This window comes from Oncorhynchus tshawytscha, linkage group LG02, assembly GCF_018296145.1.
Source record: "Oncorhynchus tshawytscha isolate Ot180627B linkage group LG02, Otsh_v2.0, whole genome shotgun sequence".
Classification (NCBI taxonomy): domain Eukaryota; kingdom Metazoa; phylum Chordata; class Actinopteri; order Salmoniformes; family Salmonidae; genus Oncorhynchus; species Oncorhynchus tshawytscha.
In genome coordinates this window covers 1,081,499-1,094,219 of record NC_056430.1, presented here as the reverse complement: position 1 = coordinate 1,094,219, position 12,721 = coordinate 1,081,499, and the positions used below count along the sequence as shown (strand labels likewise).

Sequence of the window (12,721 nt, the reverse complement as noted above, 5' to 3'; positions counted from 1 at the left end):
CAGTCCGTCAGTCAGTCAGTCAGTCCGTCAGTCTCTATCCCACCCGTCAGTCTGTCTCTATCCCACCCGTCCGTCCGTCTGTCTGTCTCCCATGAGAGCGGGTGGATGGAGAATGGGAGGGGAGGAGCTGCTTCAGTTGCCAGTCTTGGGAGGCTGGGGCTCCATGAAGGCAGGGTTGTAAGCAGGCTGGGCAGAAAGGAAGTCGGGCTGGGCGGGAGGTGCACAGGGATAGGCTGGCTGAGGCTGGGCTGGAGCCTGGAGGGGGTAAGATAGCTGTCCTGGACTGAACCCAGCCTGACTATAAGACACTGGGATAGCAGGAGGATAGGCTGGACCTGGTAGAGAGAGAGAGAGGGAGGACATTAAACACACCAGACCAGAGACACCGAGAACACAACACACCACACCAGACCAGACCAGACGGTTCCTGCCGTCGGCTCCTCCTCTTTTCACTTACAAATAAGCTTCACTTTCCACCTCCTCTGTTTGTTTTCAACTACAATTAATACATTAATACACAACTAAGTAATACATTACCACACAACTAAGTAATACATTACCACACAACTAAGTAATACATTACCACACAACTAAGTAATACATTACCACACAACTAAGTAATACCACACAACTAAGTAATACCACACAACTAAGTAATACCACACAACTAAGTAATACATTACTACACAACTAAGTAATATATCTAATACTATCATGGTCATAACATGCCATTTTCTGTTGTAAAACGTTTTGCTTCAGTGTGCCCCACTAAACACGATCCTGACGACAGACTCTCCTGACACTTACCAGTCTCTTGGTAAGGAGGGGGTGGTCCTGGCTGGAACGGCTGTCCCTGGTAGCCTGGTGCTGTGGGTATGGGCTGGCCACCTCCATACCCGGGTTGAGGCTGAACCCCATACCCAGGCTGGACCGGCACGGTCTGGTAGGCAGGGTACTGGGGGGCCCCCTGGTAGGGCTGGACGGGCTGCTGGGGGTAGTGAGTATTCACCACCGTTGTGTGGGCGGTCGTGGCTATCACCGCTGGGGAGGAGAGATACACCGGGGGGTAAATAGAAATGCAATGAGTAAACCTCACACGGTTCCCTATTCCGACAGACATTCCTATCAATGAGTAAACCTCACACGGTTCCCTATTCTGACAGACATTACAATCATACACCACAGCACATACACATCACATACATGCATGCATGTAGGGCTGGGCAACCCTGTGTGGCTGGGCTTGTATAGGGTACCCTGTAGGGCTGGGCTTGTATAGGGTACCCTGTGGGGCTGGGCTTGTATAGGGTACCCTGTGGGGCTGGGCTTGTATAGGGTACCCTGTGGGGCTGGGCTTGTATAGGGTACCCTGTGGGGCTGGGCTTGTATAGGGTACCCTGTAGGGCTGGGCTTGTATAGGGTACCCTGTAGGGCTGGGCTTGTATAGGGTACCCTGTAGGGCTGGGCTTGTATAGGGTACCCTGTAGGGCTGGGCTTGTATAGGGTACCCTGTAGGGCTGGGCTTGTATAGGGTACCCTGTAGGGCTGGGCTTGTATAGGGTACCTGTAAAAGGAACACCTGGGTTGCTCTCAGGGTAGTTGAGAACAAAAGGGAAAATATTAGAACAAAAAACTTTTAGGAATACGTTTCAGCCAAGCAGGCTATTAGAGACGTTAGTTTAAATCCACTACGTAGACCTTCGCCCTCAAGACACGTCTCCTTTGTTTATGGTTCACTGGTGGAGGCGGACGAGAAGAGTCGCAGTGTGTTTGGAACACCTACGTGTTAACCGTAGAGTGGAGGTGGAAGCAGAGGGGATGTCTGACAGATACATGTCATACTCAAGAGACAGGAGCTAGCAGTAGAGAGAGAGAGTGTGTGTGTGTGTGTGTACAGGGGCAATACGTAGGCAGCAGCAACACAGCCTGGCGATCACAAAGAGAGGTGAGAAACTCGTCAGAACAGCATCTGTTTTCAGAAGGATATCTGTGCCATAATGCCACAGGCTTACACACATTTATAGAGCGGGTTTCATTTCTTTAAAAAAATGTTGCCAAACAACCTGGTAACATTACCCTCATTACCCTCTTTACCCTCTTTACCCTCATTACCCTCATTACCCTCATTACCCTCATTACCCTCTTTACCCTCATTACCCTCTTACTCAATGCTGCCAGTTTCCAAATGTACCTACGCCAATCTTTATGTTTCATTTCAAAATAAAAGGTTAAATGAATACATTCTGGTGATGTCTTGTTGAATCATTCGGTTGGATGAATCAGAAATGTTTAGGAAGTGTATAAATCTGTGTTTTTGCATCGTTGAGCAAACAGAGTTAGGAATGGAAAAAAAACAACATCATTGAGTTTTTTCCAGAACTCAAAAATGAGGAAGAGCTGTTTTGTTCCAGGTTTGGTTACTGACAGTGGATTTCTGTTCTATTGGAAGGAGGAAGTGGTTTACACAATTGGGTGTTGTTTGAAAATCAACCCTTATGTCCCAACCCACTCCATGGAGAGCTAAGCTGGGCCTGTCCGTCCCAAATGTCACTATTCCCTATATAGTGCCCTAGTTTTGATCAGGGTAGTGCCCTAGTTTTGATCAGGGTAGTGCACTACAAAAGGAATAGGTTGACATTTGGGACGCACAGCCTACTGGCAGGGATCAAAGTGGGAGTGGTCAAACCACTTCCTATATCATCACATCTAATTGAAGCCCTTTTCACAGCAGCAGATGTGCTTATATAGTCACAAAGTGCTTATAACACAGGGTCAGAGATACTACAGTCTGAACTGACCCCCAGACTACACACAGATACTACAGTCAGAACTGACCACCAGACTACTACAGGAGGCATGGAGAGGACACACACAATGGAGAAAAACAATTAAAGCATATACTTTTTTTTTTACATGTCAATCAGTCTTGGAGTTATTAACATGTCAGTATTCATGTTGTGACGGTGCAAAGAGACTTACGTCTGGGCTTCCGGCACATTTTGTACAGGCAACAGCAGGGACACACACAGCAACAGATTAAACTGATGGTGAAGATGACAGCTGTCACTACGAATGACGAGATGGTCAAAGTGCTCATATTGCCACTGGAACAGAGCGAGACATAACATCAGGCAGTGAAAAATACAGAGCATTCGGAAACCGCTTCCCCTTTACCACATTTTGTTACGTTACAGCCTTATTCTAAAATCTATTTACATTTTTTTTTAAAGCCTCAATCTACACACAATACCCCATAATGACAAAACAAAAACAGGTTTTTGGAAATGTTAACCTATTATTTACACAAGTATTTTCAGACCTTTTACTATGAGACTCGAAATTGAGCTCAGGTGCATCCTGTTTCCATTGATCATCCTAGAGATGTTTCTAGAACTTGATTGGAGTCCACGTGTCGTTAATTCAATTGATTGGACATGTTTGTAAAGGCACACACCTGGCTATACAAGGTCCCACGGTTGACAGTGCATGTCAGAGAAAAAAAACAAGCCATGAGGTCGAAGGAATTGTCCGAAGAGACACAGATCTGGGGAAGGGTACCAAAACATTTCTGCAGCATTGAAGGTCCCCAAGAACACAGTGGCCTCCATCATTCTTAAATGGAAGAAGTTCGGTACCACCAAGACTCTTCCCAGAGCTGACTGCCTGGCCAAAGTGAGCAATCGGGGAAGAAGGGCCTTGGTAAGGGAAGTGAAAAATGGCGCCGACAGAGGGCTGCCTCGCTTCTAGCCCTTAGGAAACTTTTATAGTATTTTTTTATTTTTTATTATTTCTTACATTGTTAGCCCAGATGATCTTAAGTGTTAATACATACAGCCGGGTAGAACTATTGGATATCAGAGTGGCGGTAACTCACCAGCACTGACCAGGAATACGGCCAGAGCCCGACCTAACATCTCCGAGCCCGTATGGGAGTTGTAGCGATGAGATAGTAGCTACTAAAAAACAATTGGATACCACAAAATTGGGGAGAAAAACAGGTAAAAACCAACAATAAAAAAGTACTGACTGAAATATCAACTGAAATATCACATTTACTATTATTGTGACTCCTATTTGCCACATCTTCAATGTATTCAGTATTTTGCAATCCAGGTTGTCGCTTCCAGGTGGTTTGTTATTTATAGATATTTATTTCTACACTAACTTTTCAGAATTCATATCTACAGTGCTCTTCTATCATAATTTAGTCAATTATGCTTTTTTAAAATGTATTTTACCTTCATTTAACTATTCAACTCTTAAGAACAAATTCATATTTACAATGACGGCCTAGGAACATGCATGATTATGAAGGCTCGGGATTTGTTGTTTGCATGGCATGCCTAAGTTGGCAAACATCAAAGGGTTTGTTATGAACGAGCCCATCTGCCTCAGTGAAGGATGGAGACGAGTTGGTAAAAAGTCCTTTAAATTGACACTTTGGGCCCAATTTGGATATTTTCACTTAGGGGTGTACTCACTTTTGTTGCCAGCGGTTTAGACATGAATGGCTGTGTGTTGAGTTATTTTGAGGGGACAGCAAATGTACACTGTTTTACAAGCTGAACACTCACTACTTTACATTGTAGCAAAGTGTAATTTCTTCAGTGTTGTCACATGAAAAGATATACTCAAATATTTACAAAAATGTGAGGGGTGTACTCACTTGTGTGATATACTGTATTTAACAGTCTTACAGCTTGGGGATAGAAGCAGTTCAGGAGCCTGTTGGTGTCTGACTTGATGCTCTGGTACCGCCTACCGTGTGGAAGCAGAGAGAACAGTCTACAGCCCAGTACACCACTGGGGCCCGAACTCTCTGCCATCCAGGATGTCGAGGTTGACACCATAACAGAATGTCAAAACACAACCATGCTAATGTGTTGGTGGCTCGGGGGTTTCAGCTTTAGTGCAATACAGAGACTGTCAATGTTCTTCAGGTCTCAGACAAGGTTAGTAATCACATAAACCGAGTACACTGAACTACCCCAGTGGTTTTTATCTTGAGTAAGTCCCAAATGGCACCCAATTCCTACATAGTGCACTACTTTAGACCAGAGCCCTATTCCCTATATAGTGCACTACTTTAGACCAGGGCCCTAGTCCCTATATAGTACACTACTTTAGACCAGGGCCCTAGTCCCTATATAGTACACTACTTTAGACCAGGGCCCTATTCCCTATATAGTACACTACTTTAGACCAGGGCCCTATTCCCTATATAGTACACTACTTTTAACCAGAGCCCTATGGGGCATCCCTAGGGTGCCATTTGATTTGGGACATCGTTTTTGTCCTCCTACCTGTATATGCAGTTTTCCTGTTCAGACTCAGTCAGCCTGAGAGATGGGCTGCTGCAGCAGTATTTATTCTCACACGTTCCACAGCACCACTGAAATGTACTGCAGTCCAGTTTGGCTTTGTAATGGCTGAAGGCATTTAGGTAGGCTTCACAGTCCTCTCCAGCTGGGTAGAAAAGAGAAATACATTATAGGTTGGAGTTGGACACAGCTGGGTAGAAAATACATTATAGGTAGGAGTTGGACACAGCTGGGTAGAAAATACATTATAGGTAGGAGTTGGACACAGCTGGGTAGAAAATACATTATAGGTAGGAGTTGGGCACAGCTGAGTAGAAAATACATTATAGGTAGGAGTTGGACACAGCTGGGTAGAAAATACATTATAGGTAGGAGTTGGACACAGCTGGGTAGAAAATACATTATAGGTAGGAGTTGGACACAGCTGAGTAGAAAATACATTATAGGTAGGAGTTGGACACAGCTGGGTAGAAAATACATTATAGGTAGGAGTTGGGCACAGCTGAGTAGAAAATACATTATAGGTAGGAGTTGGACACAGCTGGGTAGAAAATACATTATAGGTAGGAGTTGGGCACAGCTGAGTAGAAAATACATTATAGGTAGGAGTTGGACACAGCTGGGTAGAAAATACATTATAGGTAGGAGTTGGACACAGCTGAGTAGAAAATACATCATAGGTAGGAGTTGGACACAGCTGAGTAGAAAATACATCATAGGTTGGGAGTTGTGTTCAAAAGACACACAGCAACAACAATATTGACACATATAGAATAACAGAGTTATTGGTGTGGGTGAATGTAGCCTGATGCCAGGTACATGTGCTATCATTCCACTCCTTGCCATGCCAAAGAGTAGCAAAGTGGCACAAAATAGACTGGAACCCAGGCTGATGGATCGACAAGTTCGATATTAGTTGACTTTTAGAAAGTTGGAGAAGATCTGCTTGGAGATGATCTGAAGCCTTAAAATGGAGGTTGATGCTCATACAGCCACCAGAGGACACGGTGACGTCATGAGGTGGCGGGCAGAAGAATAGCTGAAATCGGGGCGCAAAGACAGCTATAAAAAAGGGTAACTCTCGTGACTAAATGTCCTCACAATACGCACATTTAATCATGTAATCATTTAAACATTACACAACCCAGGAATGGGGGGAAAGCAATGAATGAATGAATGAATGAATGAATGAATATATATATATATATATATAGGACATGGAAGTGTAACGGATGTGAAACGGCTAGCTTAGTTAGCGGTGGTGCAACGTCACTTGCTCTGAGACCTTGAAGTAGTAGTTCCCCTTGCTCTGCAAGGGCCGCGGCTTTTGTGGAGGGCTGGGTAACGATGCTTCGTGGGTGTCAGTTGTTGATGTGTGCAGAGGGTCCCTGGTTCGCGCCCGGGTATGGGCGAGGGGACGGTCTAAAGTTACACTGTTACAGAAGCACAATTGTTTTCCTTATTTTTAGCTAGTTAGTGACAAGCTAACGTAGCATGCATTCCAACCAGCGTAACTACACGTGAGTGGAGATATTGTTCGTCACCCAATAACAGGTGACAGGCAGTGGATATAGCAAAATAAGAATAATAATTAGCAAGTTCGCTAGCGAGCTAGATCATACTTCAGCTAATTCTACATTCAATCGTGTCTGACAGTGACAGAACATATAGTCCAGGGCCCTTTACCATCAAAAAGTGCTGAAACCGCTACAGAATAAAGCATCAGATTTGGTAGAGATGCTCTTTGGGATGCTTTAATTGATATTAGAAAGGGTGTCCCCAAAAATTGGGGCATGGCACCCGTATTATAATTTTTTTGTTGTACATAATCCAATATGGCCACCAATAATGAAATCACATTTTGGAAAGATGATATTACTGTTGAATTGTTTTCATTTATAATACAGATCTTAATATGCCGATATATTTACTAAGTAACCTGCCTACAGGTGCAGAAATAGCCTGGAAACTACTACACGAATCACCTCAACAAAATGTTTTAAAAAAAGAAAAGTAAAACATGTGATCAAGTAAAACAAATTGCCAACACACCCTAGGAGTTACATTATGTAGCTAGGGTGGCAGGTAGACTAGTGGTTAGAGTGTAGAGGCGGTAGGTAGCCTAGTGGTTAGAGTGTAGAGGCGGTAGGTAGCCTAGTGGTTAGAGTGTAGAGGCGGCAGGTAGACTAGGGTTAGCCTAGTGGTTAGAGTGTAGGGGCAGGTAGTGGTTAGGTAGACTAGTGGTTAGAGTGTAGAGGAGGCAGGTAGCCTAGTGGTTAGAGTGTAGGGGTGGCAGGTAGACTAGTGGTTAGAGTGTAGAGGAGGCAGGTAGAGTGGTTAGAGGTAGAGGTGGCTAGTGGTTAGAGTGTAGAGTGTAGGACTGGTGGTTAGGTAGACAGGTAGACTAGTGGTTAGAGTGTAGAGGTTAGGTAGGTAGACTAGTGGTTAGAGTGTAGAGGTGGCAGGTAGACTAGTGGTTAGAGTGTAGGGGTGGCAGGTAGGTAGACTGGTGGTTAGAGTGTAGAGTGGTTAGAGTGTAGGGGTGCAGGTAGCCTAGTGGTTAGAGAGGTGGCAGGTAGCCTGGTGGTTAGAGGTAGGGCAGGTAGCCTAGTGGTTAGAGTGTAGAGGTGGCAGGTAGCCTGGTGGTTAGAGTGTAGAGGGTTAGGCAGGTAGCCTAGTGGTTAGAGTGTAGAGGTGGCAGGTAGACTAGTGGTTAGAGTGTAGGGGTGGCAGGTAGTCTAGTGGTTAGAGTGTAGTGTAGGTAGGTGGCAGGTAGCCTAGTGGTTAGAGTGTAGAGGTTAGGCAGGTAGCCTAGTGGTTAGAGTGTAGAGGAGGCAGGTAGTCTAGTGGTTAGAGTGTAGGGGTGGCAGGTAGACTGGTGGTTAGAGTGTAGAGGTGGCAGGTAGACTGGTGGTTAGAGGGTAGGGAGGCAGGTAGCCTGGTGGTTAGAGTGTAGGGGGCAGGCAGGTAGACTGGTGGTTAGAGTGTAGAGGTGGCAGGTAGACTGGTGGTTAGAGTGTAGAGGTGGCAGGTAGACTAGTGGTTAGAGTGTGTAGGGTGGTTAGGCAGGTAGTCTAGTGGTTAGAGGGTAGAGGAGGCAGGTAGTCTAGTGGTTAGAGGGTAGAGGAGGCAGGTAGTCTAGTGGTTAGAGTGTAGGGAGGCAGGTAGACTGGTGGTTAGAGGTAGGTGTAGTGGTTAGGTGGCAGGTAGACTAGTGGTTAGAGGGTAGGGAGGCAGGTAGCCTAGTGGTTAGAGGGTAGAGGAGGCAGGTAGCCTAGTGGTTAGAGGGTAGAGGTGGCAGGTAGCCTAGTGTGGTTAGAGGAGGCAGGTAGAGTGGTTAGGTGGCAGGTAGCCTAGTGGTTAGAGGGTAGGGGAGGCAGGTAGCCTAGTGGTTAGAGTGTAGAGGAGGCAGGTAGACTAGTGGTTAGTGTGTAGAGGAGGCAGGTAGACTAGTGGTTAGAGGTAGAGGCGGCAGGTAGCCTAGTGGTTAGAGTGTAGAGGAGGCAGGTAGCCTAGTGGTTAGAGTGGTTAGAGGAGGCAGGTAGCCTAGTGGTTAGGTAGGGCAGGTAGCCTAGTGGTTAGAGTGTAGAGGCCAGGTAGCCTGGTGGTTAGTGGATCGAGAGGAGCCGCAGGTAGCCTAGTGGTTAGTGTGTAAGGAGGCAGGTCTGTCATTCTGCCCCTGGTTAGTGTGTAGAAGGCAGGTAGCCTAGTGGTTCCCAGAGCCAGTGGTTAGTGTGTTCCTAGACCCACTGCCTAGGTAACCCACTGGTTACCAGTTAACCCACTGTTCCTAGACCAGTTAACCCACTGTTCCTAGACCAGTAACCCACTGTTCCTAGGTTAGTGTTCCTAGACCAGTTAACCCACTGTTCCTAGACCAGTTAACCCACTGTTCCTAGACCAGTTAACCCACTGTTCCTAGACCAGTTAACCCACTGTTCCTAGACCAGTTAACCCACTGTTCCCAGACCAGTTAACCCACTGTTCCCAGACCAGTTAACCCACTGTTCCCAGACCAGTGACCCACTGTTCCCAGACCAGTTGACCCACTGTTCCCAGACCAGTTGACCCACTGTTCCCAGACCAGTGGTTACTGTTCCCAGACCAGGACCCACTGTTCCCTAGACCAGTTGACCCACTGTTCCCAGACCAGTTAGCCCACTGGTTCCCAGACCAGTGACCCACTGTTCCCAGACCAGTTGACCCACTGGTTCCCAGACCAGTTGACCCACTGTTCCCAGACCAGTTGCCCACTGTTCCCAGACCAGTTGACCCACTGTTCCCAGACCAGTAAAAACTGTTCCCCCTGACCAGTTGACCCACTGTTCCCAGACCAGTTGACCCACTGTTCCCAGACCAGTTAACCCACTGTTCCCAGACCAGTTAACCCACTGTTCCCAGACCAGTTACCCACTGTTCCCAGACCAGTTAACCCACTGTTCCCAGACCAGTTAACCCACTGTTCCTAGACCAGTTAACCCACTGTTCCTAGACCAGTTAACCCACTGTTCCTAGACCAGTTAACCCACTGTTCCTAGACCAGTTAACCCACTGTTCCTAGACCAGTTAACCCACTGTTCCTAGACCAGTTAACCCACTGTTCCTAGACCAGTTAACCCACTGTTCCTAGACCAGTTAACCCACTGTTCCTAGACCAGTTAACCCACTGTTCCTAGACCAGTTAACCCACTGTTCCTAGACCAGTTAACCCACTGTTCCTAGACCAGTTAACCCACTGTTCCTAGACCAGTTAACCCACTGTTCCTAGACCAGTTAACCCACTGTTCCTAGACCAGTTAACCCACTGTTCCTAGACCAGTTAACCCACTGTTCCTAGACCAGTTAACCCACTGTTCCTAGACCAGTTAACCCACTGTTCCTAGACCAGTTAACCCACTGTTCCTAGACCAGTTAACCCACTGTTCCTAGACCAGTTAACCCACTGTTCCCAGACCAGTTAACCCACTGTTCCCAGACCAGTTGACCACTGTTCCCAGACCAGTTGACCCACTGTTCCCAGACCAGTTGACCCACTGTTCCCAGACCAGTTGACCCACTGTTCCCAGACCAGTTGACCCACTGTTCCCAGACCAGTTGACCCACTGTTCCCAGACCAGTTGACCCACTGTTCCCAGACCAGTTGACCCACTGTTCCCAGACCAGTTGACCCACTGTTCCCAGACCAGTTGACCCACTGTTCCCAGACCAGTTGACCCACTGTTCCTAGACCAGTTAACCCACTGTTCCTAGACCAGTTAACCCACTGTTCCTAGACCAGTTAACCCACTGTTCCTAGACCAGTTAACCCACTGTTCCTAAACCAGTTAACCCACTGTTCCTAGACCAGTTAACCCACTGTTCCTAGACCAGTTAACCCACTGTTCCTAGACCAGTTAACCCACTGTTCCCAGACCAGTTAACCCACTGTTCCTAGACCAGTTAACCCACTGTTCCTAGACCAGTTAACCCACTGTTCCTAGACCAGTTGACCCACTGTTCCTAGACCAGTTGACCCACTGTTCCTAGACCAGTTGACCCACTGTTCCCAGACCAGTTGACCCACTGTTCCTAGACCAGTTGACCCACTGTTCCCAGACCAGTTAACCCACTGTTCCCAGACCAGTTAACCCACTGTTCCCAGACCAGTTAACCCACTGTTCCCCGGTCGGCTGTCATTATAAATAAGATTTTCTTCTTGAAAGGTTCAATTTTAAAAATGATTGTGATGTGCAGGATGACTCATAACCCACAGTCCCCTGTGGTTATATAACGGGGGCGGGCAGGTTAAGGGAATTATAAATGTAGAATTCTTGTGCGATTTATTATCTACAGACTACATTGGAAGTTTTTTCATTTCATTTTTTTTTTTTGTATTTTTGTATTTTTTAAACCGGGCACGTGTGTGTGCCATCACTTGCATGTTGATTGTACCCACACACAAGACGCGATCATGAAACGCAGGTTAAAATATCAACTGTGAATCAACTATATTATAGTCGTGCCGGTCGGTGTCACTACAGCAAGGATTGGTTGAAGCTCAAATGTTAAATTCAAATCTCCCTACCATCATATCTAAGCCAACATGACACAAATAGATGAAATTTCACTAAATCAACTTAATTTGTTGGTACACAGCACACTCCCCCACCTCTCGTCATGAGCCACCCGGCCGTTATAGAGAACCACATACCGGATTTTTAACAGGGGTCAGGGGGGTGTTTCCAACCAGCTCAGTATCTAGGAGGTGATATTAGGTGACAACTGGAGGTCCTGTATAAAAACAACAACTCCGCCATGCCCAGGGAAGCACAGGAAGTGTGCATGTCCTGACTTCTGCAGAGGCCGTATCACCGTAAATACTGCACGGACAATGCAGACCTCAGATTTACCACGGAGCGCCTTTTGGGACACCAGCCGTGCTGCACTTGGCGGGGTACTAGGCGATATTTCACTGGACGTCTGAAAAGCACTTTACTTCAAACATTTCCAAAGGCAAAGTCATGCCATAACTAGTCATAATTTATGTAGTCGGCGTGTTAGTTATTAAGACAGACACACTCGGCCCCACCTCAGACATTGAGCAATGCAAACGGAAGATGATGTCATTTCACTTAGTTAGCTAGACTAGCTCCTGGAAACAAATATCAGACTGATAGAAAGTTGTTGTAAAAGATTGCCAAACTCACCTGTCACGAAGGGGATCAGAGTCCCACACAAAATGACAGTAAGAAGGGACAGACTTTTCGCCATGGCTCCGTTAATTCCGATGCTTAACACGAACCCCGGTAGAATAGCTACTTCCTAAGTCCCTAACAAAATGACAAACCAAGTAGTGATGGGAGATTGATGCAGTATTCAACGCATACTAATCCGATACAATGTACAGATGCGCTTTTCAAACGAAGATAATGGATATACCAACAAGATTACTTGTCTCTCTCCGCCCAACAATGGGAGTTGGTGTCCACAAAGCGGCACCGTAGGCTGTCTAGCTCCCCCCCTCCTTCTATCCTTCTTCTTCCTTAAAGTTTTATGTCAGACTACACCTATTGGTGTTCTACCGCCACCTAGTGTACAGGGTCTACTTTGATTATTATGGTGCTCAGCAAACAAATGGTATATGTCCATGCCTCCATTTACTGTTTTGGCTGTATATCAGCCCAAATATTTAACACAATAAAAATAAACAAAAACCAAATTCAATGTATTCATTATTCAGATTCAACTGCCAACGCCCATCCCTACAGGCTCTGGGGCCTGAGAATGAAGAGCATCTTTGGACAGTATTCTTTGCAATGTTTTGGTAGTGAATTCCTGGAAACCCAAAAACCTTTCAGCAACAGACACTATCATGTCCAGTTTCTTGGACTTGTTGTTTGTTTGTGCAGTACAATTAATCA

At 46.1% G+C, this 12,721-nt stretch overlaps 1 protein-coding gene across 1 annotated transcript; it reads right to left on the bottom strand.

Annotated features, from left to right (window-relative positions):
* Positions 1–12,333, bottom strand: LOC112222104 (protein shisa-5). Its single transcript, XM_042329484.1, has 5 exons — positions 12,008–12,333; positions 5,304–5,466; positions 2,980–3,104; positions 808–1,041; positions 1–335 (listed from the first exon to the last, which is right to left on the bottom strand). The coding sequence occupies exons 1-5, from the start codon at positions 12,069–12,071 to the stop codon at positions 133–135; spliced, it is 789 nt and encodes a 262-aa protein (XP_042185418.1). The 5' UTR covers positions 12,072–12,333; the 3' UTR covers positions 1–132.
* Positions 12,334–12,721: the final 388 nt, after the last annotated feature.